General features: G+C 65.4%; 1 protein-coding gene across 13 annotated transcripts in view; it reads left to right on the top strand.

The window, feature by feature from the left end:
• Positions 1 to 250: 250 nt before the first annotated feature.
• BRSK2 (BR serine/threonine kinase 2) overlaps positions 251 to 27,857 on the top strand; it is a 59,557-nt gene continuing 31,950 nt past the window's right edge. For 6 of the 13 annotated variants that reach the window (XR_009348614.1, XR_009348616.1, XM_059151662.1 and 3 more), the window contains exon 1: positions 256 to 506. Coding sequence is in view for 11 of the 13 variants with exons in the window: in XM_059151662.1 (XP_059007645.1) it covers positions 416 to 506 (91 nt within the window). In the remaining 2 variants the exon portion in view is untranslated. Of the gene's footprint in view, positions 507 to 27,857 lie in introns of all 13 variants that reach the window. The other 7 variants (XM_059151672.1, XM_059151606.1, XM_059151595.1 and 4 more) reach the window with 4 other exon arrangements.

Below are 27,857 nucleotides of genomic sequence, written 5' to 3'. Positions count from 1 at the left end.
GGCTCGGCTCGGCTCAGCTCGGCGGCTCGGCTCGGCCCGGCGCCTCGGCTCGGCTGGGCTGCGCGGCAGCGGACTGACGGACGGGCGTGCGCGGGGGGCGCGGGACGCGGGGCGCGGGCCTCGGCGGCGGCGGCGGCGGCGGAAGCCTGGTGCCCCCGCCCGCCGGGTCCTCTCCGAGAGCGGAGGCAGCGCCGCGGGCCGGGCCGCAGCGGAGCCGGGCGCGGGGGGCGGCGGCGCGGGGAGGCGCGCGGGGCGCGGAGCGAGCGCGGCCCGCCGGGGCGCCGCGGACCCGGCCCAGCGCACGGACGCGCGGACGGACGGACGGACGGACGGACGCGGACGGACGCGGCCCCTCCCTGCCGCCGCCGCCCGCCCGCCCGGGGCTCCCACGTCGCCGGCGCCGGGCCCGGGAGCGATGACATCGACGGGGAAGGACGGCGCGGCGCAGCACGCGCAGTATGTGGGGCCCTACCGGCTGGAGAAGACGCTGGGCAAGGGGCAGACAGGTGCGTGCGGGCCGGCGCCGGGGGCCGTGCGGGCTTTCGGGGACGCCCGGGGCCCGGGGGGAGCGGGAGCACCGAGGGGGGCCCGGGACCCGGCGCAGGGAACCAGGGGACCGCGGCACGGGGGGGGGGGCGCAGGGGACCGCGGACCCCGATGGAGAGCGGGGGCCGGAGCGACCGGGGCGCCGGGGGACGGGGGCTTCGGGGAGACCAGGGGTCCGTGGGGACCGGGGACACCGAGGGGGCCCGGGGACACGTGTGTGGGGGGGGAACCGGGGACATCGAAGGGGACTGGGGGCATGGATGGGGACCGGGCGCCGGGAAGGGCCGGGGGCGCCGGGGAGCAGGGGCGCACAGGCCCGCGACCGAGGAGGCCGTGCTGACTGCGCGCCTGGCGGGGGAGGGGGCGCCCGGAAGGAGGTCGTCCCGAGCGGGGAGCTGTAGGCCCGGCCCGCGGCTCCGGCCGGCGGCCGCGAACAATGGGCGGCTGGGCGCCGGGTCCCGCCGCGGATCCCGCAGGCCGCGCGGCTGCGGTCGGCCGGGCGCGGCCCAAGGACACGCGGCGCGGACGGGGGCGCACGGGCCGGGCCGGACCGGGCCAGCGCCCCTCGGCTCCGGCTGCAGGTGCGCGGCCCCGGCCGCATTGTGCGCCGGAGCGACCCGGCCCATTGTGCCGCGGGAGGAGGGGGCCGAGCGGGCGCCCATCTGCCGTCTGCCGCGGCCGCGCTAATAGGCGTGCTGCCCGAGCAGCTGCGCCCCGGGCCGCGCGCCCCCGGCCGCGACCCCCAACTCCCGGCGGCGGCGGCGGCGGTAGTGGTGGCGGCGGTGGGCAAGCAAGCAGGCAGGCGGGCAGGGAGGCGGCCTTACGCGTCTTACGGGCCAACCAGGCCACCTTGGCCAGGCTCGGACCTTCCTCCACGGTGGGAGTGGGAGAGTACCCAGGCGCCCGGGAGGGCTGGACAGCGCCTTGCACTCCTCTAGCCGCTGTTTGGCCTGTCTGCGACACTGCACTCCCCCAGGGGAGGGACAGGAAGGCTGATGGCCCTATTCGGGATCCCGGATCATACATCTCCAAATCCCAGCCTGTGGGAGGAGGCAGGGCCCTCGCCGGTCCCGGTTGTCTTTCTGGGGATCGGGCTAGCGCCCAGCCGAGCACCATCCCCTCATCCAGCCGGCCAGGCGTTCACAGAGTGGCTTTGTGGGAGGCTCAGCCATTTTCTTTCTTCTCCCAGGATGGGCCTCTCCTGGCAGTCCAGAGGTCCGATTGGCACTGACGGCTTCTCCCTGTCTCTCTGGAAGTTCCTTGGACCCAGGGCCGGCAGAGGAGAGGAGGAAGGGAGGAGCTGGTGCCACCCTGCCGGTGCAGGGTGGGGGTCCAGGAGGGAGCTGCTCTGCCCAGGAGGCTGCAGGCCCTTCCCAAGGCCCTTGGGTGGCGCGGAGTTGCAGCTAGGAGGTGGTGTGAGGGAGCAGAGTGGGCCAGGCCCTGGGCTCTCCGGGGAGGGCGGCTGGGATGGAACTAAGGCGAAGTGCCTAGGAAGGGACCTGGCAGGGGTGGTGGGAGCTGCCCCTCTCCCACTCTGGGGGCACAGCCTCTGTGCCCACCACGGAGATCCCAAGGGGCCTCTGGCAGTGGGGCAGCACTGTTGGGAGAGGGGATGGTGTGGCCTGGGATTCAAGGACGTGGTGGCAAACAGCTGGTGTCCGTCTGAGTTCAAAACATGCATGCTTCCTGCAAGGGACAACTGTGGTTGGTGAAGTCCTCAGTGGGGGAGGGACCTGGGGCAGCAGAATGTGGGAAGCAGTGAAATAATCTAATTATTGTACCAATAAAATGTGATTATAAGGAAGCGTCACCGTGTGAGTGGTGACAGCAAGGAGTTATACGTGGGCCGTGCTCGCCCGTCTCCATGGCGGGGGCTGGTCTCGTACTCGCCATCGAGCTGTCTGTTGTACAGGTAATTACGGGAGGTTTCCACTGTAATTAACAGTAACGAATACAAAAGGATGTGCTGTGCGTGTGTGTCAACAACACGTTGCCCTGTGATGTTTAGAAGCAGCTCCCAGGGGCGCACAAAGTGAGCGGCCTTCCTCCTCGGGTCCCTCTCCCCTTCGAGGGGAGTCGCTGCTGGCCTAGTGGAACCCCCCCCGGGGGGGCTGTTCATCCCGTGTTCCCTCTGGCTTCATCGAGTGCCGGCAGCCCAGGAGGGCTGGGGGAGACTGTCCTCTTGGTGCTGTCTCACTGTCCCTTCTGTGGAAGGGTCACCTGGAGTTTGGTGGTTGGACGGGAGTCCTTGGGGTGTGGGTGCTCTGGGCCTGGCCCCGGGGCTTGCTGGCTGGTCTTCAGCATCAAATGCCAAGAGAGTTGCAGTTTCCTAGGCCTGTCCTTTTGCTCCGGAGATAAACGTGTGACCTTATCTGGGGCTAGGCTTTCTGCCAGGAGACCTCAGCGGAAGAATGAAGGACTGTAGTTCCAAGTGCCGCCCCCCCCCCCCCCCCGCCAGCCCGCTGCGGACGACAGCATGCCCGGGTTCTCCCTGCTCTTCCGTGCACTCTGCCCGAGTCCTGCGAAGGGGAAGCTGCGCTTGGGGAGGGAGTCAGCCGGGCGGCTGCTGGTCCTCTCAGCCCTGCACATCCAGACTCAGGTGGGGTGGGGAGTGCTGCCCAGGGCGGAGCCGGTGGCAAGCCTGGTCCAGCGTTTTTACCGCAGCTTTCCCGTGGCCCGCAGCTCTTGGTTCGTGCTGGGCTCTGCAGGCGGGCTCTGTCCTTCGTGTGGGTGTTAGGCCACCTCTCCAGGCTGCTGTGGCTGTGGTTTCCAGCGCATCTTCCTTCTGCCTGGGCATCTCCGCACAGCTGTCCTTAACGTTCTGGGGCGCCTGGGTCGGCAGCCCCTGGGAGGTCTCTGTCCCAGCCAGTGTCGTGTTTTCCACTGGAGGGTTGGGTTTTCAGGACCTTCGGGGAGACAGGTGTCACTGCTAAGGCTGTCCATCCAGTCCCTGATCCAGGAAAGGCGTCTTCACCTGGGGGGCAGAGGACCTGTGGAGGGTGCTGGCGGGTCCCAAGTGGGTCCTGGTAGGCGTGTAGAGCCGGGGGGTGTTGTGCACTGTAGTGCTCTGGGCCGTTCAGGCCGGGGAGCAGAGCAGGGCCTGCCCAGACCCCAGCCTGACAAACGTGGCTGCGGCTCAGCAACCAGAAGGCCGGGGGACCCCGCTGGAGGAGGAGAACAGTGGGCTCTGGGTGTGGTTTCCGGAGCAGCGGTGCCCAGTAAGATGCGGGGCTCTCGGAAACCCTCTGTCTGCGGGTGGGAACCAAGGAGGCCGTGGCTGGGGCCTGGTGTTCAGATGAAGGGTCAGTCCAGCTCACAAGAGACATGGGGCAGGGGGCACCCTGCAGCTCACCTGGCTGCGCTGGGAGACTGGTGGGGGGGCGGCGAGAGGGAGGAGCCGGGGCTGCCTCACGGAGGGGGCTGGGTCGGCTCCTGGAGGTCCTCGAGGGACCCTCGGAGAATTCCCATGGGGTGCCTGTGTCAGGTAGGCTGGAGAGGAGTTCTGGGGTGGGGGAAGCTGGCCACGATGGGACAGGTGAGGGAGGGGGAGACAGGTAGACCCGCAGGTGCCCCATGGCCCCAAGCTGGAGCAGCTGGGCAGGCCCGAGGCAGGAGGGGGAGGGGAGGTGCCGGGGCACCAAGGATGTGTTTGGTTTTAGAAAGTTGAGCAGAAGACAGTTGGGAGCCAGCAAGAGGCTGCGGGGGGAAGGGGGGGTGCCCTGGGGATGGGGGACGGGGGTGGGCTGGCTGGAGTGGCCCCAGGGTGCTGTTGGGAGCTGAGGCCCAGAGAAGGGGATGCAGCCAGAGCAAAAGGAAGGTAGACGGGCGGAGAGTGGCTGGGCCTCTGCTGGCCGTGTGTGGACGACCTCCTGTGTCTGGGGACCTCTCCCCCCGCCCCGTGAGCCTCCGCCCTCGGTGCAGCAGGCGGGCCTCTGTCTGTCTAACCCGTCTCTGAGCCAGGACGCAGGCTCTGAACCGAGTGCTCTGCTCAAGGACAGCAGCTCCCCAGGGGTGGAGGGAAAGCCCCGCCTGCTCACGGCACAGGCTCGGCTTCAGTGTTCCACGAGCAGGACCCTGTTCTCCAGTAGTTGTGGTCCGAGCCCCCCGTGCCTGTCTCCCTCGGGCCCCTGGAGCTGCCGGAAAGGCCTGTGTCCTGCCAGCCACTGAGCAGCACAGGCGCTCCCCAGCCCCCCTCCCACAGTGCATGCTGTCCCCCGGAAGCCCCGGGCCGGGACTGAGAGCTGTCCCTGTGGGGGTTGTCCCTGCCAGTGGAGGGGAGCTCAGCTTGGAGGTTTCTGGGGTCACGCCTTAAAGGACAGGCTGTTTTCTGAAGGTAAAGATGGGAGGGTCCAGGGGGTGGGCTGAGGCCTAGGACCCTGGTCTCAAAAGTGTCCCCTGCCCACTATGGTCGGCCACAGCTCTGAGTACCCCCGAGTTTTCATAGGTCCCACCTGCTGGGGAGCTGTGTGTAGCCGAAAGGACGTGCCAGGCGGAGGGCTCGGCCCGGGCAGCAGTGCGAAGGGGAAGCCAGGTGCTGCTGGGCTCGGCTCCAAGCTCCGAGGCCAGTACCCCCGCCCCCAGCCAGGGCTCCCAGGGTGAGGTGGGAAGAGCATGTCCTGCGCCCAGGGGCCTGGTTGTCTCTAGAGCTGTCTGGGAACGGGGTGCTCCCACCTGCAAGGGGAGAGACCAGAGCAGGTCATCACGGAAGGCTCTGGCGTGGTGGTGGGGGCAGCCACCCAGGACTATTTTGGGGGAGAGGAGCCACACAGTGAGGTGCTCCAGGTCCTGCCCCCGAACCCAGCCTGCCTGAGCGTGGCCAGGGGCATCGTGACCCTGTCTGGGGTCTCAGAGGCTTGGCCACGCCTGGTGAAGTGTGTGGGACGGGGGCCTCCGGGGCTGGCTCCTTGGGCTCCCCTGCCCCCCCACTCCCACCAGGGTCTCCAGAAGGACCCTGTGGGGCCAGGACAGGGGTTGGCGCAGAAAACCAGCCTGACTTGGGCCCCACCCAGGGGCGCGGGTCTCCAGCTGATCGAGTCCTGGTTTTCACAGGTGCTGGTGGGTGACCTCAGGGCCTGAATGCACGCCGCCTGCGCCCTGGCCACGCCGCCCGTGCACGCGGATGGGAGGGAGGGTCTGGGACTGCTGCGGGCCGGGGCGGTTAGGGCACCTTCGCGGTGGCCTGCTGCTCTGGTTTGGAGAACACCTGTGCCTTCAAGGCCATGGGACCCCGAACTGGCTTTTTCAGGGGTCGTGGATGGGTGAGGCTGCTCTCCTGCCTGCACCCTGGCCAGGGGCTGTGCTGGGAGAGGAAGCGGTTGACCGCCGGGGTCACCTTGCCTTTGCCCAATGGGCTGTGGCTGTGCCTGGGGCTCCCTGGGCCCCAGAGCCCCCCTCTGCTTTGCCTGCCTCTGGTGGACGGTGTCCCTGGGGCCTGGGAGGGCTCGCACTCTCTGGGGTCCCTGGCCGGACGGCGAGTATGTCCCTGGGGCCTGGGGGGCCGCACGCCTCCCGGGGTTCTCACAGCGTCCGAGGGGCCTTGCCACCGGCCTCGGGCCCCACGTGTTCCCCACATCGGCTTTTCCCTCCGGGTATGCAGGGTGGGCCCAGAGGACTTTGTGGCCACCTCAGAGCTTAATGGGGTGGGTCTTTGCTAGAGGCCTAGGCCAGGGGCTGGCCGGACTTGGCTGCTCAGCCCCCTGCCCCTGAGCCGGGTTCCTGCAGCTTCTGTGGGGCTCGTGCTGGGAGTGGTGTCCGTGGGAGGGTACATCTGCGGCGGGCAGGGTCTGGCGGGACAGCGGGTCCACGGCTGTCAGGTCCCATCTGGGCTCTCAGAGGACAGGAGGGACCCCTGGGTTCCCTGGGGCCCTGCAGGAAGCCCTGTTTGGTGTGGGGAGGGCTGGTGTCTCCTGATAGCCACTCTGGTGGAGCCCTTCCGGGTGCGGGGCCCCGTCAGCCCCAGGCTTGGGGTGAGCCTCCCTGAGCCTGGCTACGGGTGTCCAAGCTGGCTGAGGCCTTGCCTCAGGGGTGCCGGCTAGCTGAGCAGGGCGGCCCCTGGCCGGCTGTCTCGGACGCTGGACAAGATGGAGGCTGGGCCGGGCCTGCGGCTGCAGGGACAAAGCCCGGATTGTGTCGGGCCCCACCCCGAGAGGTGGCCCAGGCCGTGCTCTGCAGCCTCTGAGGGGCCAGTGTTCTGGACCCAGGCAGCAACCCCACCCCCCGGCCAGTGCTCCCAAAGGCCCCGCGGCGTCCAAGAGCAGCGCTTCTCTTCCGGGCGGTCTCTTTGCTGTGCCCTGGGGCAGCGGGGTCCCTCCGGGTGTGTTTGGAGGGGACACGGAAGCATAGAACACCGCATGAGATCCTGGGGACACACACCCTGGCTGGGGGCGAGCTTGTGAGGACAGAGCCACACCCCCCGGTGCCTGCCACATCCTTGTCCGCGCAGGGGCCTGGGGCCGACCCCACTTGAGCCTGACCACAGGGCACAGAGGATTCCCAGGGCCTCCTGGTTCTGGTTTGGGGACTGGTGGAGGGGCTGAGGGTCCCCGGGACTAGGCCCTCAACAGCCCACGCGTGATGGAGGCACCTTCCACCCACTGCCGCCCACTCTGGGCTCAGGCAGGGGAGACTGTGTGCCCTGGAGGGCAGGGCTGGCCCCGGGGCGGAGGTGGGAGAGCAGCCCAAACCGCGATTATGCGGCTGAGTGGTGCAGCGGGCGCTGGGGATACGTCAGCCTCGGAGCCGTGGGCCGTCTGTGGGGGCGGCGGGAGGCTGCCTGGCCAGGAATGTGGCATCTGCGAGGGCCGGTTTGGCCCGGGTACCTCCTGGGGAGCTGCTGGCTTGGGCCAAGGGTCAGGGTGGGAGGGGCCTGGGGCCTCTGTGCTGGGGGTGGCCGCCTGGGCACCTGGCAGGTCCATCCCTGTGGCCAGCGAGAGGAGGCGACCAGCTAGGGAGCCCCTGCTTGGCCTGGCCTGGCTGTGAGCTCTCCTGAGCCCTGGCTGGCTCTCTCCCTGACTAGGGGGCCTCCCAAGGGGGGCCAAGACATGGACAGAGACGGCCACGGGGTGAGGCAGGGCTGGGGTGGGGAGGCAGCCCTGAGGCAGGGTAGCTTAAGGCCCCTAATTCTCTCTGAGACATGGGGGTCACCAGCAGACTGGGCCCCTGTGTCCCGCTTCCCCGGTGGTACTATTGCTCTCAAGCTGGAGGCCAGGGCACAAGTGGGCAGGGGTCGTCGGGAGCTCAGGTCTGCAGAGGCCAGATGAAGCCCCCTAGCCGGGGTGGGGAGCCCGGGGCCTGGGTATAGCCTGGGCAGTTTTCCTGCTGGGTATGGACAGCATCAAGGCGTGAGCCCTTGATGCCTGCGGTGAGGGACAAGGTGGAACTTTCCAGACTCTTTGCTCTTCAGGGGGGCAGTTTCCATGTGTTTGGGGAGCCCCAGGTCCCCTGGGACCATCGAGATGTGTGCGGTCGGCTGAGCTGTAGGCGTGACCCTGAGGCCTCTGACCTGTCCCTACCTCCTGCGTCCTCTCTTGGCATATGGCGTGTGGGAGCCTGGAAGGGGCTGGGCCGGCCGCCCCCTGCCAGAGTCAGCAGGAAGGTGTGGGGTGTTGTGACTGTCTGGGGTCTCCAGGGTCAGCCCAGACCCCCCAGGGCCGGGCCCCCACCGGGCCGTCCGTGAAGAGCTCAGATTGTGGGTGGTCTCTGCGACCTCTTGGAGAGGGTCCCGTCCCTATGCTGTTTCTCAGATCTCCTCACGTGTCATGCTGGTGAGGGACACGGCTACCCTAGGGCTCGGCAGGGGCCCAGTGTGGCTGCTGTACCCAGTATCCCCCTCGGGCCATGTGCCGGCCACGGTGCGTGAAGGAGCCCCGGCCTGGGCAGGGGCCCGCGGGGAGGAATGAGGACCGGTGAGTTGTCTCATTGACTCGTGTCCTGGCGGGTGTGATGTTCTGAGTGCTCATCAGGGGCCGAGTGGGCATTGATGCAAGGCCAGCGGGGCCAGCTGTGCTGGGCTGCAGGGTCGGGGAGCAGGGGGCACAGTCGCGGGGCCTCAGGGTGGTGGCTGCCTCACCCCGAAGGCTCTGGGCTGGTGAAGAGCTCGTCCTGTCCCTTCCTCCACCCTGCAACGCCCTGCTGCCCTGGGACGCCTCCGCTCCATGCTTCGCTGCTGGCCGGCCGGCGGCTTCCTCTGTCCTGCCCCCGCCATCCCCCCGGATCGGGCCCTGCCTGTCTGCTGGGACCACAGCTGGGGGCTTCATGGGAACCGGCTTCTCCCCTTCTTCCACACAGGGGCATTTTCAGACACAGAAGAGCACCCAGGCCCCGAGAGCCCACCCCAGCCCCGGCAACAGGAGAGCGATCTCGCCCCCTCCCCCAGCCTGCCTTATTTGGAGGCGAGTCCCAGCCATAGTTTAGATATTTTGGTGTGGGTGTCTGACAGAGACTCTAGGAAAGCACAGTGCCAGGTCACCCCGTGCAGCCAGCACCAGGTCCCTAAACTGGCAGAAGTCAGCCAGATGCTAGATCCTTCATAAGAAGTGACCGTTTCCTGGAGGCTGAGTCTCCACCACTGGCTGGGTCTCTGCCCCGGGTGCCTGGAGGCCGGCGGGGCCCGGGGCCAGACGCTGCTGCCAGGGGTCCTCAAGCTGGGCATCACCCCGAGGCCTGGGACCGTGAGGGTCTGAGTTCCTGAGCTCCCCCGGGATGCAGCTGCTGGTAGGGGGGCGCACGGTGTGAGGCTGTATCCTGTCCCGGTGCAGCGAGGTCGGTGTAGCGGCCTGTGGTCCGCACCGTCTAGACCATGGACCCTCCAGGCTGGGAGCCAGGTGTGGGTCACGGCAGAACACAGGCTCAGGGCTGCCTAGGGGCCATAGCCCTGACCCGTCCTGAAGCTCTGGTGACTGCTGTGTGCACAGAGGTGCAGGCCCGGTGGGGCTGCTGCATGTGGAGGAGTGGGGGTCGTGCAGGGTCATGCAGGTGGGGCCGGCCTCTGGTTCTCCCCTGGTCCCGCCTCCCAAGACCCCATGACCATAGCAGCGTGGCAGAGGGAGGCTCCATCGGCGTGTGGACCCCACTGCCCCTCCTTGTATCCCGCTGGCCCTTGGCTCCACACCAGCCTCAGGCCCTGGCTACGGTGGTCGTCTCCCTGAGAGCCGGCTCACTGTGGCCTGGAAAGGCAGGCGGACAGCAGCACGTGTCGTAGCTGGAGCTTGGGCTGGGGGGCCGCAGCCCTGCCCACCCTGGGCCCACGGGCCAGCTCCGTCCTCGCCGAGCGGCTCAGCCAGCACACCGGGCCTGGGCCTTCCGCATGTGACCTCACGCAGAACCAGTGACTCCTGGCACCCCCTACACTGTGTGTGTTCTTGGGCTTCCTGCCTGGGGCTAGGCCTGCTTGAGGAGGCCATGCCCGCTCCCGCCGTGGTCAGGGCTCAGGCTGCCTGTGCAGGTGTGTTCCCCAGATGGGCGTGTGCGTCTTGCTGAACCGTCTGACCAGGATCACGGTCACCTGAAAGCCTCTCTCTTTACGCCTACGCCCTCTGCCCCTCTGTGAAGGCAGGGGCCCTCAGGAGCCTTGTGCTCCGGCGCCAGCTCCCTGTGAGCCCTGTCCCTGGAGCATGGCCTGCTGGCCAGCAGGGCCATCAGGAACTGGCACGGGGATGGGGGTGGTGCATGGGACAACCTGGGACCCCTGCACTCTGCCCCGGAGTGCCCTTCACTGGTTCCTGCCAGCAGCTGGCAGCCCCCCTTACCCTGCCCCCTGCTTCCTGAGTCTCCAGGGGGCGCAGCCACAAGGCCTCAGGTCATGCCCCCATTTCTCCTGCACCCTCCTGGGTGGGGGGCCTTGCTGGCTGCACCCTGACTCTGGGGTCTTCAGGGCTGAGAGAAAACTGCCCTGGGTGGGGTCCTGGTTGTGGCCGAGGCCAAGGGGCTGCTCTCTGTCCGCGGAGCCGGCCTGCGGGTGGGGAGCTGTCCAGCAGCGCCGTGCTGAAGTCTGCAGCTTCCGCTCCTGGGGAGGGAGGCTGCGGCTGGCGCGTCCTCAGACCTCTGCCGCTGCGGGAAGGTGTCCGGCCAGCGCCTGCGTTTTAGCCCGGCTGTCGGGCCACTTCTGTGCTGACAAGGGGCAGGAGGAGGAAGGTGCTGGGGGGCTAGGTGTGCTTAGTGGCAGCTCCCAGGGGAGCCCCCAGTCCCCTGTCGCTGCTCTCCCTGCAGAAGGAGCTGGGGGCCAGACCTCCTGGGGCTGCCACTGACTCTGGGGGCAAGGGGAGGCTGAGGCCCCAGAGTCACGACCGTCATTGCTGCCTGTCCTCCAAGGCGGGGCCATGAGGGAGACTTCCCTCCCCCTGGGGTTGATTCGAGGTGACTTCCCTGGGCGGCCCCTGGTCCTCCTGTGGTATTTGCTTTGTATCTCCAGAGGCAGGAAACTTCCCCTCGGGTCCCCTTGGAGATGTGTTTGGGGGGGAGTGGCGAGGGCACAGAGCAACCTGGGGGACTTGACCCGTTGCCTGGCCCAGTGCCCTGGAGGCTGCAGGTGGCCGACACCGTTGGGACTCCTTGGGGAGGAAGGCTGGTCCCCACTGGCCAGTCCCCTGTGGCAACCCTTTGGGGCCCCTTGTTTCAGGGGTCCTGTGGCCTGAGCGTGGTTGACGTGCAGGGGTTTATGCAGGACATTGAGCCCTCAGTGGATGGCCTTGGGGTGGCCAAAGGGGCTGGGCTGTGGGTTAGAAGTGTGCCTGCTTGAGCCCTCACCTTGGGGGGGACAGAGATGTGGGGGGTGGAGGCGTCAAGTATCACCCTGTGCCCCTGTCTCCCCGGCCCATGGCGCTCCGTGCGCAGTCTGCTCTTGCCACCCTCTCCCTGGGGCTGGGCACTGGGGCAGGGGATAGAATTCAGGAAGCCAGGCCCTCAACCCCAGGACCACCATCCTGGGCTAGCTGGGGGTGGGCATGGGTATCTCCCACGAGAGCTGAGAAGAAGACAGGAGGGAGTGTTTCCTGTTGCTGGACGGCTGCTGGGCTTGGTGGAGAGCGAGGGGCTGATGCTGGCTTATCTCTAAAGAGGTGGAGGGCTTGTCTCAGATTGGAGGTTTGCTGACTCTAAAGCCCAAATCCCAGGGGATTTATAACTAATCATAAAGTGGCACAGATAGAACACCCTCCAGCAGACGCCATGGAGGCATCTGCACACACGGGCGGTGTGGTCCTGGCTGGCACAACAGACGCATGAGGCTTGGCAGAGGCTGGAGGGGAACCCCCAGGTGGCACCTGGTGGCCTGGGGTCTTCAGGGGAGCACCTGTCGGAGTCTGGCTAGGGGAGGGGCTGTGGTGTGCATTGTCCTCTGCGTCCCCAGAGAGCTGCTGTCCTGGGCGCTGCCCAGGGAGGTAGAGACAGGCCACATCTATGCCCCACCCAGTTCCTCTGCCTGCGGGGTGCTCAGACCCTATTCCACAGCTTGCCTTTGGTCAGTTAGCCTTGGGGCCTCTGACCTTGGGGCTCTGTGTCCTAGCAGCCCCTCTGCACCGCACTGCCCTCACGTCTGCTGGAGAGGGCTGGGGAGCCCGGTTGGGTCACGTGGGGAGGCCAGTCATGGTATCCCCATGTTCAGAGACCCAGAAGGGTGGCCGCTCCTCACCCCAGGCCATGCCATCCTTGGTCCATGGATCAGTGTGGGGATTACCTCCTCGTCGGGCTGCTGCCGCCCCCTTTGGGAGCCAGGCTGGGGGGTGCAGATGACCAGCGGGGGATCGGACAGAAGGCCAGGTCCAGGGGAGCGCTGGGGACCAGGGCTGAGCCTGTTAGCCCTGCAGCCTCCTTCACTGCTCCTTCTGTCCAGGCATCTGCCGCATCCCGAGTCCACCTGGCTGGGGGCCCGTAGGTGACAGTCCCAGGGGACAGGCACAGCCCTGGTGGCCCCTGGCAGGGTCCCCCCATCTGCCTCTGCAGCAGGACTTCAAGAGGGGGCAGTAGGTCACTCTATCGAGGGACACCTTTAACCTTAGTGTCTGCGTGACTGGCCCTTCCGGAGCCTGGAAGAGGCCCCTGGGGAAGCCAGGCCCCCGAGAGTTGCTGGCGGCTGTGGGCACGCAATCCAGTCCCCGTCTGGCCGGCTCTACCCTTCCATGCTGGTCTCAGCAGCTCACTGCTGTGGGGCATCCTGCTGTCCAGCACCACCACCCCCGCTGCCAGCCCACTCGCAGGGGCACTTGTTTTATTTTTTTTAAATTTACTTATTTTAATTCAATTTAATTTTATTATTTCAGGGCACTTCTTTTAGATGACTAGTGGCCTCTGCCTTGGAAGCCCTGTAGCCCCCAGAAACAGGATGGGCATGTGGTGGCGGGGGCATCAGCTCTAGGCAGGCTCAGGCCAGGTGCTGACTGGGCGTTTGGGGAGCAAGGGGCCCTGAGCCTCTCCTCGGCTTGTCGGGGGCCCATCCACAGGTCAGCAGAGACAGAGCCTGGGAGCCGCAGGCCAGCAGGGTGATGGCAGGTCTGGTGTGTGTGGCCTTAGGACGGGTGGCCTCCACTTGGGTACAGGCCTTCCTCACCCTGGCCCGTGTCCAGGGGGCCTGCTCTGAGACTGGTTTGCAGGTTCCCGAGGGCAGAGGGCACATGTGTGAGTATCAGTACCTTCCCCGGCCCAGGTGGGTGCTCCTGAGGGTGGGGGAGGCTGGTGGGGCTGGGCCTGGCTCGGGGTTCAGGTCACTGGGTGTTAGCAGGTCAGGGCAGTGGTCCAGGGCCACCAAGCAGGGGCCTTGGGCCCGGGAGCAGCAGGCCTGAGCTTGGGCGCCGGCAGGCCGTGGCCGTCAGAGGAGGGGCTGCTCGTTTCTGGGGTCTTGAACCCATCTCCAGCCCCCGAGGGCCAGTGCTGAGGGGAGAGGAGGTGACAGAGGTGACTGCGGACAGCTCCAGGCAGGGGACCCGGGCAGGGGTTTGGGAGGATGAGAGGGACACCTGTGGGCAGGGGGTCTTTGCCTCTCCCCCCACCCTGCCCGCGCCCGGTAAGCAGATTCCATTAGTAGCCCGCGCCGGAGATTACGTCCTCCTGGCACTCCTGGCTCCCACCCCAGCGGGGTGGCAGTGGGGGCATGGGGCCTCGGCACGTTCTCCCCTGCTGCGGGGATCGGGCGCAGGGTGTGTGGCCCGCCCTCTGTGTGTCTGGGAGCATGACCCCCCAAGGGACACGAGCATGTATGGCTTTGCCCCCATGGAGGTCACTCCCTAGCAGAGGGGCTGAGAAGTACCCCCGACCGCTGTGCCTCACCCAAGCCCAGTACCAGGCTGCCTGGGCAGCCTTGGCCAGACCAGGAATGACCCACTTGTTGCCCCCCGCCTCCAGCCCCGGTGCCTTCACATCTGGGTCATGTACGACACTGGCCAGGGTCCCTGAGCCCAGGCACCCTGCCCCAGCACCCGCCTCAGCCCCTAACTCCCCTGGCTTAGGTGGTCCCTACAGTCGGGGTGTCTGTGCCTTGGTATGGACTGGGGCCTGGGCCTGCCCTGCCACACCCCGCGGGCTCCGGGCACTGGGCTCCCTGCCCCGGCTTCCTTTTCTAGGAAGAGCCTTCCTGTCCGGCCGGGCCGCAGAGCCAGCACTGCTCTCCCCGGGAGAAGTCTGGGCAGAGGGCCTAACTCAGTGACCCCCGCCCCCCCGGCAGGGAGAGGGCACAAGCTTGCGGGCCCCTGGGAGGGCGGACACAAAACCTTCCTAGTGATTGGGGAAACCAAGTCAGAGTGTTTTAAGTGCTGACCAGGTTGGTTGTTTCGTTGGTTGGTTTGCTTTCAGCGCTAAACCCCGCACCGACGGAGTTCTGAGCAGCCCCGTGTTGTCTGCTCCCCTGCAGAGATGGCCATGGTTTCCTGTGAAGGACCCACAGACTTGTCCTACCTGGGGGACGGCCCCACGGGGCTCTGTCTGCCCTATCGCTTCTTCCCCTCCAGCCTGCTCAGCTATGGGAGCCTGTGCGTCTCTGAGGCTGACCCGGGCAGCCCTCCTGGGCATGCTGGGCTAAGGGGAGTCTGGGGGTGCCTGGTGGCCCCAGGCAGGGGACTACGCCTTCATCTGCCTGACCCCAGGCTGGCTGGCAGATGCAGGGGCCCTCAGCAGCATGTGGCTTCCCTGTGTCCTGTGTCAGCGGGCTGGTGGCTGGGCCACGGGTGCTCCTGGGAGCTGGGGAGCAGGCACGGATGGAGGGTGTCCGGCCTCTGGCGTCTGCTCTCTCGCGGCTCCTGCCCCATTGAGAAGGCCCCACGGCTTCTAGGAAATGTTTGCACCCCTACCTTGGCTTCTGGGTGGCCCTGGGCCTGGCTCTGTGCCAGAGGGTCCCTCATGCCTAGCAGGTGTGTGTGGAGTTGGACAGGGTTGGGCCTGGCCCCCAGAGGCCGTGGGTGTCTGTCTGTGTTTGCGGTGGCAGGTGGTGGCTCCCTCGGGCTTCCCAGGGCGGGCAAGCCCATTGCTGTGCCGGGGGCCTGGCGGGACGGGTGCTGGCAGTTGTGGAGACAGTACGGAGGGAAGGCCTTTGTGCTCTGCTGGGCAGGTAGGTTGAGGTCTGAGTCTGCTGCTGGGACCCCGGGGACCCGGATTGCCAGCTGCTCCTCTCTCTGGGCAACCCCTGGTCTTTCCCCTGCCGGGCGCTTGGGCACAGACTCAGGCAGTCCCTCCACACCTCCCTGGGGCACTGGACAGCTGCTGGCCACGCCATGGCGTCCACTCTGCAGGTGTGACCCTGGCCCCCTGGGGTCTCGCCTCGCTGCACGTGGGGCTCCCCAGCCCTCTTCCCTCCGCGGCAGCCCCCAGGCCCTCGCCCTCTGCCGGATGCTCCCCGCAATCCCACCCCCTTCCCGAGGCTCCTCAGCACCGCACCTTTCCCTCCGGCATGTGGGCATTGGCAGGTGACCCCGTCATTAGCCCCAGTCCTGAGGCTTCTAAACTAGGGCACCAGCTTGAACAACAACAAAAAAACAAAAAACAGAACTCGCCAAGGTTGAATTTCTGAATAGCTACTGGGCTTAATCAAAATATTTCACTGGGATAATTTTACAGTATTGAATTGAAAAACTAGTTAGCCAAAGTCTCTTGCCCTCAGCTGCCCCTATGGGAACTGGATTCATGGTGCAGAGTGGGCGGAGGCTCCGGGTGGGGGGCAGGGGCGACCTGCAGGGGTGGGGCCAGCCGTCTGCTGGGCAATTTCCCGGGCTAGCCCCAGGACTACTGGCTCCACAGCCTTCTGTGCCCCAGGCCAGGCTGCGGGGTCCCCTTGGGCATCCTGCCCCAGCCTGCATGTGGTCAGGGGGCATTGGGACCCAGGTTGGGGGGCACCTCCTCACTGTCCCCCGACTCCCCCAGGCAGAGGGGCCCCTGTGGTTCTCAGGTTGGGTCTTCAGGTTCCCGAGCACCTGGGGCTCATGCCCATAGGGCGCAGAGCTGGGCACACCGTCAGTGGTCATCCCTCGGGGATGCTAGCTGGGCGCGTGGGCCCTGCTGGGTCTGCCGGAGCCCCTGCTCTGGCTGTCAGCCAGGGGCAGGCGGCTGAGGGAGGAACGGCTGCCCCCTGCCTGGCTCCCGGTGAGGAGGCCATCTGGGGCTCCTCGTCCTGGAGGAATGGTCAGGGGGTCGGGGGGAGGCGGTGCCTGTTGCATCACACAGCCCTGTGAATCTTGATGCCTCTGTGGTTACCATGGCAACCACCCAGCGCCAAGCTTGTGACTCTGGGGGAGAGGGAATCCCTGCCTCCCCCAGCCAGCAGTCCTCCGGAGGGGGCTCCTGCCCTTCCCGCCAGTCTGGGGATCTGTGGCAGCCCCCAGCCTCTGGTTTCCTCAGCAGCCGTACTCCTGGGAGAAGAGACCGGCCCCCTGACCCCCTGGCCCCTGCCCCTTCCGTGGCCCTGAGCACGTCCCCGCTTGCAGTGGGACCGAGTCCAGACAGACCTGGGGCACGGGTCCCTGGGCAGCAGCCCTTGGAGGGCAGATGCAGTATCACGGGAGGCGCACTCGATGTCTGCCCTGTCCACCACCAGGGAGGTGGCCGGTGCAGGGAGTCCCTGGGCAGAAAGGGCCAGACCGACCCGGGAGTGCTGGCATCCTCTTGCTCCCGCAGTCCCCGGAGCAGCATGGAGCCCGGCTGCCTCCCCCGCTCCCGGGCCCTGTGCCTGAGTGTGGAGAGGTGGCCAGGCCGGGAGCGGTCCTCCAGGATGGCCTCTGGCGCTGCGCAGGCCGGCCCGCAGCCGCTGTCTGGGTGGGTGTGTGACGAGCCGCTCCTCTCACCCTTGGCGCTCTCGAACGACGTGGCCTCGGCGGCTTCTGAAGGAGCCGGTCAGGGGCCGCTTCCCCAGTGCAGTGGGCCTTTCCTCCGTGGTCGGGGGAGCAGGGACGCCCGTGCCCGCAGTGCTCCCCTGCACACACCGGGCGGCCGCTGCAGGGGCCGAGGGCTCTTACGGGGGCGTCCCCATGGCTGGCTGACCATGCAGATGGGTCTCGGTGTGCGCCTAGAGAGAGGCCGCATGGTTCCTGGCCCTGGAGCTGCCTCGAGCCGCTGCCAAGGGCAGCCCGGGGGAGAGGCGGGCTTCGGTGGTAACCCGGACGAGCCTGAGGGCAGCCTCCATCCCGCACGCCGGGCGCTCGCCTGAGTCTGCGGCTCGTGGGCCTTCGGGCAGGTTGAGGAACTCGAGCGGGGCCTTGTGGAGAAAGGCACCCCTGTGCCGTCGGCCTGCCAGGGGTGTGAGAACGCACCAGGGCGCCCGCAGGCCGCTGCTGCTCTGGGCCACCTCCACCCTGCACCCGCCCCGCGCCCTCGGGCCCCTGTAGCTGCCCTGGACAGCAGAGCCTGGGGGCCGCCGTGATTCTGGGCCGTGTCCTTGGCCGGCCCGGGTTCGGCTGCGGCTGGCTCACCTGCGGGGCGCACCCACGCGCTAGCCGGGACCCTCCTGAGCCTCCCCAGCAGAGTCTCCGCATCCCTCAGGGTGGGCCGTCGGGGAGGGGCTGGCCCCCCCTGGGTGCTTCTGGGCTTGAGCACTGGGAGGCAGGGGGGGCAGGGACCAGACAGGCCACCAGCCATTCCCCAGTGCAAGACTGGCGGGCGCTGCCCGGGGCAGGGTGTTCCAGGGCGGGGCTTGGGGGGGGGCGCCGAGTGGGTGGTGGAGCGGGTGTTCGTGAGCTGAAGCCAGGCCCGCGTGCCGGGGGCGGGGAGGCCGGGTGTCCACTGGGTGCTGCCCGGCCGAGGAGCCCGGAGAGCAGGGGGTGGAGGGGGGAGCCTTAGTGCGGCCTGCCTTTTCTGCTCTCGTTGCCATGGCAACAGAGGGCGGTTTGGCAGGAGAGAGGAGGGGAGGGCTTTGTATGAGGCAGCTCCGGTTTGGAGACCAGCCGGGGTCCTTCAGGGTTTGGAGACCAGCCGGGGGTCCTTCAGGGCTGCGGTGGGAACGCCCGCCACCAGGCTGAGCAGGCTCCCCAACCTGGCCTCCAAGGTGGCCCGACTGCCCCGGGGGGCAAAGGTAGCCCCACTGGCAGCCTCCAGCCTCACCCCTGCTCACCGTGGGGCCCTCTCGCCTGCTTCTCCCTGTTTCGTCCTGGCTCCTGGGCCAGAGCCCCCACCTGGACATCCCAGCCCGAGTCAGCGGGCAGAGTCGGGGCGGGGAGGGGGCCTGCAGCTGCCCCGTGGGCAGGGCTCTACCCCCGGCCCTGGACAGGCTTCTGACCCCACGACCCCAGCCAGCTCTGGGGACACACCCTTTCCCCTGCCTGTGCTCCTCTGCTGCTGAGAGGCGGGGCCCGGGCCCCCCTGGGAAACCACCTGGGCCCCCTGGAGCCCGCACCCCCAGCTTTCAAAGCCAGGCTGGCCCTGACCTCAGAGGCACCTTCCACCCGCGGGCTCAGCCCAGACCGCCTTATTCCCCACACGAGGGTGAGTCCGTGCGGGCGCGCGTGGGTCTGAGTGGGACAGAGCCACCCATGGGAAGGGCTCCGTGTCTCCCCTGGGCCACGCGGGCCCCAGCTGTCAGGTTCCCAGGTGGGAAGGTGTGCACCTGAGCCGAGTCCTTGGGCCTGCCACTGCCCACCCCGTGGCTGAGGAGGCCGCTGGCCGCCCGCTGAGGCTGGGGTCCCCTGGCCGGGCCACTTCAGGGGCGGGCTCTCCCACGCGATTCGGTGTCAGAGGCCCTGTCCTGCACACCCCACCCCTACCCCACTAGCTTCTCCCCAAAACTAGCTGTGGGTGGGGCTTGCGGGCAGGAGCTCTCTCTTCCCTGGGCTTTATCCCTTGGCCCCTCCCCTGGCCCCACCCAGAGGTCCCCCCATGGCTCTTGGGCTCGTGGGAGGAGCTTCTATGCCTTCTGCCCTGTGGGCCTTGTTGGGAAGGACCTGGGCACGTTGCAGACCTCAGGGCTGGGAGAGAAGCCAGGGTCAGAGGGGGCCGGTGGCATCCCAGGACCTGTCCTGGAGCTGCTGTGCTGACCCCAGCAGCCCATGGCCCCCCTGGGGGCATATGACCCATCAGCTGTGCCCGGCAATGTCCCCCCCCACCCCCACCGCAGCCTTCAGCCTGATGCCTCCGAAGGCTCCCCTGGGACCTCCAAGGACGGACGCATGCCCCTGGTCTGTGCCCTGGCGTGGCTGCCCTCTCGTCCGCCCAGGGGACCCCGCCCCTGCCCCACCTTCTGTTACGGCCCTGCAGGCCCAGTGCTGACCCTTGGGGGAACTCCAAGGGCGCTTCCCCGGGACTGGATTTCTCCATCAGGGGCCCTGAGCAGGCGGCTGTGGGAGACTGGCCGCTGTGGGGGGCCTGGGGCCTGGGCAGTCCCCTGGTGGCAGAGAGTTCAGAAGGCCCAGGCTGCGGGCTGGCTTCTCGATCCTTCCTTAGGAAGGAGGCGTTCGGTGATGGGAAGCACGTCACACTTGGACCGCGGCGTGCATGCGTGTGTATGTGGGTGTGAGTGTGCTTCTCCGGCCCCTCCCGCGCTCCCTGCCCAGCACTAACCAGAGGGAGTGCAGTGGGCGGTTGCAGGGGCAGAGCCGGCGTGTGTGGTGGGCTCGCCTCCCCATGCCCGGCCCCTGCGGCTGCCCTCCCCTTTGGGGTGAGGAGGCTCCCTCTGGGGACATGGCCTCAGAGCAGAGAAGCTGACCTATTCCCGGAGGCAGGGAGGGTCCCAGGAAAGCCACTGGTGGGGCCTTCGGCTGCTGGCTCTGGGGGAGCTCCCCTGTTCCCCTGCCCTCATGACCCTGTGGGGTCTCTGTCTATTCCCAAGGCTGGGGTCCTGGCCCCGGGCGGATGCAGCCTCCCTCCCCTCTGGCTGAGGGCCTGGGGTAGGAGCACACAGGCCTCTGAGAGCAGGTGGGAAGCAGGAAGACGGCCTTGGGTCAGCACTGGGAGCAGCTTCCTGTCCCTTTTCTGAGGGGCCGTTTTCCGAGTTGGGGCTATACCTGCTGTGCTTGCTCCCCTGAGAAGCCGTTTGGTGGCAAAGGGGTGTCCGCTGCTCCTGGCACTGGACAAGCAGACAGATTTCAGAGCCGGTTTGGTAAAATGCTCGTTTTTTTTTGGTTGGACTTAATTTGACTGTTTCCAGTCTAAGAAAAGTATTCCTGAGAGGCGGGGGAGGGGCAGCCCGAGCAGACGAAGTTGGGGTGAGCCCACTGAGTGAGGCGACATGGGCGCCGGCCAGGCTGGGCTGGGGCCCAGGGGCCTGTGCAGGGCTGTGGGTTTGGCCGCACCCGCCCTCGGGGTCCCCCAAAGGCCGCCCAGGGCAGGAGGGGAGTGGACCTGGAGCGCCGGGGCTTGTGGAGCTGGGGCTGAGCCCTGGCTTGGCTTCCCACGTGGTTGCTGTGCTCTGAGCCCGTGTATCCCAGAGCTTATGGGAGCCTGGAGAAGGGGTCCTGAGCTCAGCTCCACAGCTGGAGGGACGAGCTGCCACCCACCCGCACTGCACCAGTGACGCGTGCTGTCTTTGGTGACACTGGTGGTCCAGGGGCCGGTGAACCTGGCAGTGGCTCTGGCCCTCCTGGGAAAGGGCAACGATGCTCTGCTGGGCGTACTGGCTGCCGGCCCCAGCCTGGGTGGCCTGCAGTGAGATGGATGTGGCCCTTGGAGTGGCTCAAGGACCAAGGCCAGGGGCCGCCCCGGTCAGCGCTGCAGGGCATGGGACTGGGGCCACCCCTGGGGTCGAGGCTTATCCGCAGAGCTTGGCACGGGAGTGGGGCTGCCCACCACGGCTTTGTCCGGATGCCCGTGGGGACGTGTGGGGAGCTGGCTGCAGCCCCGCTGTACCCCCCCTGGAGAAGGGGCCCCTCCCCAGGACCGGCACCTTTGTCCCACCCTGATGCCCAGAGTGGGCCGCCTGGGCCGTCCTTTGTATGGCCAGTGGGTGACTATTGAGTGCTGACCAGCGACGACTGCTTTCTCTTGATCTGGGCTTTAGTTCTCTTTTTTTTTCTTTTAATAAATTTTTTTTTTAAGATTTTTTCTTTTATTTGACAGAGGGAGAGAGATCATAAGTAAGCAGGCAGGCAGGCAGAGAGAGGGGGGGAAGCAGGCTCCCCGCTGAGCAGAGAGCCCGATGTGGGGCTCGATCCCAGGACCCTGAGATCATGACCCGAGTCCAAGGCAGAGGCTTAACCCATTGAGCCACCCAGATGCCCCCGGGGCTTTAGTTTTAGAACAACTAATGATCGTCAATTTGAAAAGAAGAATTTATTTCCATTTTCAAACAGTAAAATACCCCACGTAGGAACTGAGATTTGTACTGATCAAGAAAGTTGTGCCTGCAGTTCACCATGTGTCATTGGTTAAAGTTTTAAAGCGGAGCACAGTTCCGGGATTGGGGGGCCACGTGGGTCACCTGGTCACCTGCTGCCTGGTCACCCGCCCTGCCGCCCCCCTCCTGGTTGCACAGAGGCACCAGAACTCCTGGGGGCCACCGTTGCTCTCAGGACTTCTGTGACTTAGCGTTTACAGATCTGTGCAAGTCAGGAGTTCTGAAGTCCGTGGCCGGCCGGCACTCAGAACAAGATGGTTCTGAGTTCATTACTGGCCCCTGTGGCAACCCCGGGGCCCTTAGCACATGGGGTCCCTCCCCATGGCTGGGGGGGCAATCTGGGGGGAGGCAGCCGCTGGGAGGCCAGGCGGCAGGTGCAGGGAGTCCTCCTGGGAGGACGGCTTCCTGCCTGGGGTGGCCCAGAACTGTGTCCCGCATCGATGTGGGACCGTCCCCTGTGCCCGCCGGGCTTTCTACAGGGCCTGAGAGCTCGCCGCTGGTCTCGACAGCCCTAGAGACCCTGCGCTGGCTCTTCTTTATTCTGTACCAAGGCGCTGCCCGAGTGGCCGATCACACGTGGTCCGCACGGGCGCTGCGGCCCCTCCGTGGAGCGCTGACTTGTGTGATTCTCAGCTCCGGACGGCAGTGTGACGCGTCGGAGGGAAGCGGTTGGGGGTGGAGGGAGGATCTCCGAAGTCTGCACACGCGCCACACACCTTACCGGCTCCTCCGACCTTGTCCTCTCCTGGGGGTCACAAGCGCGCGCCGGGGCCAGTCGCGGGCTGCGGGCTCCGCTCCGAGTGGTCCGGCTGTGCGACACCCCGCGTGCAGCCCCCACGGCCACTTCCCTGAGCCGTTCCCAGTCTTGGTGCTCCCGGAGGGGGGCTCATCCCCGCATCCGGACAGGCACTCGAGGCAAAGCCCAGCGGACCCTGCATCCCCGTGTCGGCCGTGCTCGGTCCCCGGCGCCCCAGCGAGGTTTGGGTTTGTGACCAACACATTGGCCTGGCTCCGAGCGGCAGCAGCGTCTCTTCCTCCTGTCCCCGTGCCCCAGATCACACCCCCGTCTGTGCTTTAGCCGCTCCGCGTTGTCTGGCCGCCGTAGCTTGACTCTCAGAACGGACGTCACAAGGAGGGTCTCGTGATTGTCGACGTGGGGATGTCGTTCAGTGCTGGGCGGGGTCGCAGGCCCGAATTCTCTCCCTTGTCGGGCCGGAGCGCGGGGCCACGGGGAGGAGGCTGCGCCTGTGCGCCTGCCCGAGGCCGGGCTGTTAGGGTTTGGGAAAATCCGAGTTTTCAAAGTCCTTTGAGTGGATTCTCTTTTCTGATACCCCATGAATGTTTGCAACTGTGACGCATTCCTTGTGCAACACAACTTGCTTGGAGTCCTTTGATTTTTCTAGAGTTACTAGTTGCCTTTTTTAAAAAAATTGCACTATTTATCACAAACTCATTTAAGTGAGTGTGTGTGTGAGAGAGAGAGTAAGAGAGAGAGAAAAACAGGAGGATGGGGGATGGGCAGGGAAGGACGCGCAGACCATTCATCTTCTCCAGTTCTCCGTCTTCCTGGTGGCCTCCTGAGAGCCCCCGGACGTCCTTCAATCCGCCGTGTCTCTCTGCAAGAGCCGCCCTCAGGGCTGCGCGCGGCTCCGTTCTGTCCCGCTCTTGGTTCCGGCTCAGGTCGTGAGCTCGGCCTTGTGAGGCCGGGCCCGCGTCAGGCTCCGGCTGTGGAGTCTGCTCAGGACTCTGTCTCTCTCTCTCAAGAAGCCACCTTCAGGGGGTTTCCCAGGAGCCCCTCTGGGTGGGATCCATTACGTCCTCTGCCGCTCACTTTGTCAGGTGACCTCCTCGGAGAAGGTACGTGGGCGAGCGGGCTTCTGTCGCGCAGCTGAGAGGACCCTCTCCGTGCACCCGGGCCCCCGCGGGCAGTCCTTCGCCCCCGGCGCTTTGAGCGACTTTGTCTCCATTAACTCCTGACCTCAGGGGGACGGAGGAAAGGTGCCCGTCTGGCTCACCTGCCTTTCTCGTCACCCCCATGTACATTAAAGCTCTTGAGCCCACATCTGTCTGTGTCTTGACCCTGCCACCCTACTGAGTGACCTGTGCGGTACCGCGGGGTCCCTTCTCAGCCCTTCCTCAACGAGCACGTGGCGCAGTTGGACGTTCTGTGTTCCGCTCTGCACTTCACTGATGAAATTCCACATTTGTCCCCACGCCCCCCCTGTCTGCCCAGCGGCTCCTCCTCGTCCAGGAGCACCCGGGTCAGCTCGCCCGTTCTCCGTCCATGCTCGTCTTGGGGGATCCTGTCCTTGCCCGTGTGCTGAGGGTTGGCAGGGCCCGTCTTCCTCACCCTTTTGCTTACAACCTAGTGTGTCCTTTGATTTAAAGTGTGTCTCTCGTAAACAACATGAGGTCAGCCCCTGGGCTCCCCCCCCCCCCCACAACAGCCTGTTATTACCGTAGCATTTAGCCATCTACGTTTTGCGTAGATGTTCTATGTAGCTGCGGACACGGTGTGATTCGAGCGTGCCCTCCTCCTGTTTGTCCCGTCTTGCTACACGTGTGCCTCTTTCCCTGTCTTATTTTGTCTCAAACGTGTCTTTTTTAAAGTTACTTTAATCTCTTTTTCATTCATATTTTTGCTATACGTCTTTCCACTTAGAATCTCATGAGGGGTTACTCTATGGATGTGATTCTCAGAATCTCGGGCCAGAGATCCCATGGGGAGGTCCTTACAAATGTCGTTATATCCCCTTACTTTTGAGGGCTATTTTTGCTGGATCTGGAGTTCGCACTGAGGTAGTGACCAAGCCACTGACTCCTGGCCGCAAGAAGACGGGCACAGCTGGCCCTCCCCCCGGGTGTGCTGTGCCTCCTTGTCGCTGGCTAGTTTTCAGATTTTTCTCTCTTTCTTTCCATTGTATCATGGTAGCAGGGGTGCGCTTGGCGTGGCTCTCCGTGTTTCTGTTCCGCTTTCACTTCGGTGAGCTTCCTGGATCTGTGGGCTGATCTATGTAATACCGTTAGGGGAAGATCATGGCTCTTATCTCGTAAAATATGTCTTCTGCTCTGTTTTCTTTCTCTCCTCTTTCCCTGGGGCTCCTGTTACAATGAGACTTTCTGTTGTTGTCCCACAGGCCTCTGAGGTGCTGTTATGCTTGGTTTTTCCTTCTTTGGCTTTCTGTGTTTCAGTCTGGGCACTTTCTGTTGCCCTGTCTTAGAGTTCATGAATCCTTTCTTTTGTGTCTGGTCTGCTCACAAGCCCATCTGGTGAATTCTTTTGGTCTGTCCTTTACTGTGATTAAAAAATACATTTATGAGGGAAGAGGAGGGGGAGAGAGGAGAAAAAAATGTGTATTTATAATATTATCTTGAAATCCTTTTCTGAAAACTCTAATATTTGGGTTAGCGGTAGCCTGCTTCTAATGGCTGTTTTTTCTCTTGAGAATAGGTCACACTTCTCTGCTTCTTTATGGATGGCATCCTTTTTATTGTATGCTGGACACTGTCTATTTAAGAAGACAGTTCAACTGCAGTAGGGAGGGTTTTGGGCTTTTCCAGAATGGGCTCCACTTTCCCTCTCAGGCATTTAGGGCAGGGCGGGTCAGTTTGATCTGGGCAGGGCTCTGGCTGGGTTAAGACTGAGTGGTCACTTCCGGGAGTTTCTGGTCAGCTCTAGCTAAGTATATGGAAGGCGTGAACCCCACAGTGTGGACGTTGCTTCTTTTTATTCCCTGTTGTTTCGAATGCCTGTCACTCGTAGAAGCCCCGTGAATCCTTGCCGAGTCAGTGAGTGACTGAGGCAGTGAAACAAGCTCCTGGGATCTCACTGGCAAGGCTGTGCCCACATGTGGCTCTGCTTGCGTTCTGTGGCCGGGCAGGACTGTTGGGCCTTTCCCTGGGACGGTCTATGCCCACTGGGCCTGGGGTCTTGGGGACTTCTGCTGCCCACTCTCAGCTTCTTCCTTTGGTCAGCTGCCAGCTTCCCGGGTTATCAGCACCTTCTGGTCCACCTTCCTTCCGGTCTCTGGGTTCCATGCTGTGGTCCTTCTTTCAGCCGCTGGTTTTCCAGCAATTACTGTCCTTGCTTTCCTGAAGCTCTTTCTTGTTTCTAATCCCTCTTGTAGACTTCTTGTTTTATAGATGTAGCAACTTATTAAATCTGCGCCAGTGCAGTGATCCGTAAAAGCCTTTCTGACTGCCTGTTTCTCCCAGGTCAGTTCTGTTTCTCCGTCTTGGACTCCCTCTGGTAACATCCAGTTGGCTGTTACCTACATGGAGGGGGCCTGGGTGGGTGGTGAGGCTCCTTGTGTGAGAAGGAGGGATGTTTTCTTAACCGGGTCCCTCTGGGAGGGTACTCCTGCCTGCGCACAGAGTGTGGTCAGTCTGACGGGGGTGCGCCGCGGGGCGGGGACTGGGCAGTGAGACTGCCGGGAGAAGGAAGACTTGCTCAGGGCAGGCTTGTGGCCCCTAAAGTACAGGATTTTGTCCCAGTTTGTCCCAGTCTGTGTCCCGTTCTGGGCATGGAGAAGGGGGCGCCAGCCTGGGTTGCTCCCACATCTGCATCCTCAGTAAGTGGCACATCTGTCTCCGCAGCTCTACCCTCAGGCCTGCCCTGCGGTCCCTGGCTAAACCTGACACCTGGCACTTCTCTTGGGTCCCCTGGCAACTGGAGGCCCCATCCTTGCCCTGTCCCCCACACCTGCCCCCTGCCTTCTGTTTTTGGAGTGTTTTGAGATCTCCTTTTCACCACCATTTTTTAACCCAGAAGGTGGCACTGACAGCAGACAAACACAACGGACGCAGGTCTCTTGGACCGCAGGGCTCTGGCAGCCTCGCCAGACACCTGTCCGCAGCGGGGCCTCTTCCACACGTCCCCCCCGCCAGCATCTGCCGGGCTCCCTCTTTTCTCCAGAACTGCACCCAGGTCTGCCTCCTCTTCCAGCGCCTGGGCCAGCAAAGTCCTCTGGGGGCCCATCTTCCTCCCTCCAGTTTCCTTGTCTCATTTGTCATGTGTCCCCAGTGGCAACACCTTTGAATGGCACCTTATTGTGGCTTGCTGAGGAAATGCTTCTGGTGCTTCCTGAACACATGTCTGCCTCTGGGTGGGGTGGGGAGTGCCTTTGTCACTGAGCCTGGGTCTGGGGGCTTGACATGTCTGTGCTGTCCGGCAGAAGCCCAGCATCTCCGCCCTTCTCAGCTCTGAACTTGGGAGGTCGCATGGGGCGGGAGGGTCTGCAGTCCCAGGAGGGCCGCACCCTCAACCCTCCAGCTGGGTCCTGGCAAGCCAGTTCCTAATACTGGGGTCCCAGTGGGTGGTCCCTGGCCACCCCCTCCAGGTGGGCGAAGAACCAAGAAGGAGTTTTTTGGAGGAGGGGCACATGCAGTCCTCTTCGGATCTTCAGCTGGCTCTGTGCCCCAACCGTGCCAAGCCTCTGAAGGCTGACTTTGGGCTTTGGCGAGAGTGTGCCTGGCTCGACTGACTGGTCTCCAGCACAGAGAACCCCTGGCTACCTGCATAGCTGGGCCGTCTGGGGGGCCAGGCCCAGACTGCTTCTGGGAGGGGCAGGGATCAGGGACAGGAGGCTCAGGACCAGCCACCTGGGGGGCGCTCATGCCGTCTTTACTTAGCACAGGCAGGAGAGGGTGTGAGGACACCCTCAAGGCTGAAGGGGCCACCGAAGCACCCACCCCACGAGGGGCGCAGGAGCCACGTTTCAAAGCCGGTGCCCTGGCTCCGTGGCCCTTGCCCGCCGCCCGGCAGCCCCCACCTGCTCCACCTGCCAGGGCTTTGGGGCAGAAGAGCCTGGCTGTCCCGAGGGGACCCGGACCGGAACGGGGGAGGCGGGAAGGCGGCGCGGGCGGGGGCGGAGGGCCGGCCTCTCCTCCCCTGGGTCAAGGGCAGCAGCGGGCGGGGCCGCGGTCCACGGAGCCGAGGGGCTGGCAGGCCCCCGCGTCGTGTTTGGGTGCTGTGGGTGGGAGGGCGGAGAGCCCCGCAGAGGCAGCAGCGGCTTCGGCGGGTGTGAAATATTCCAGGCCTTAATTAATTTAATTTGAGAGGTTCCTTTTCAGAGCGCGAACAGTTGTCTCCCAAGAGACGCGCGCCGCCCCCCGCGCCTGTGGGCGAAGGACACCGCGGAGTCTATATTGAGAGGAGCCGGCTGGGGCCCGCGCTCCCTCCCTCCCCCCTCCGGGTCCCCCATCGGGCCTCCTTTCCAACCTGGAAGAGCGTGCGTGGGGGCGGACCGGGCCCGGCCGCGTGATGGCGGGTGCGGGGGCGTCGCGGGGCGCGGCGGCCGGCCCAGAAGCCGGGCGCGCGGGCCGATGCGGGCGGACGCGGGCGGACGGGCCCCGCGCAGGTTGGGGGTGGGTCATGCGATCCGGGCCTCCCCGCCTCCCAAACAGAGGAGGGGGTGGGGAAGCTCTGAGCCCCCAGAGGAGGCTGAGAGAACCAAGACGCCGGCCCCGCACCCCCTCCCTAGAGCTGGGGCAGGGGCCCGCAGGCGGGAAAGGAGTTCGGGTGGGCGCACGGGAGGACCGCAGGCCCGGAGGCCGCCGCTGCGGGGCGGGAGGCCACGAG

The sequence above is a fragment of the Mustela lutreola genome, chromosome 1, assembly GCF_030435805.1.
Source record: "Mustela lutreola isolate mMusLut2 chromosome 1, mMusLut2.pri, whole genome shotgun sequence".
NCBI lineage: Eukaryota > Metazoa > Chordata > Mammalia > Carnivora > Mustelidae > Mustela > Mustela lutreola.
This window is presented reverse-complemented; position numbering and strand designations above follow the sequence as displayed.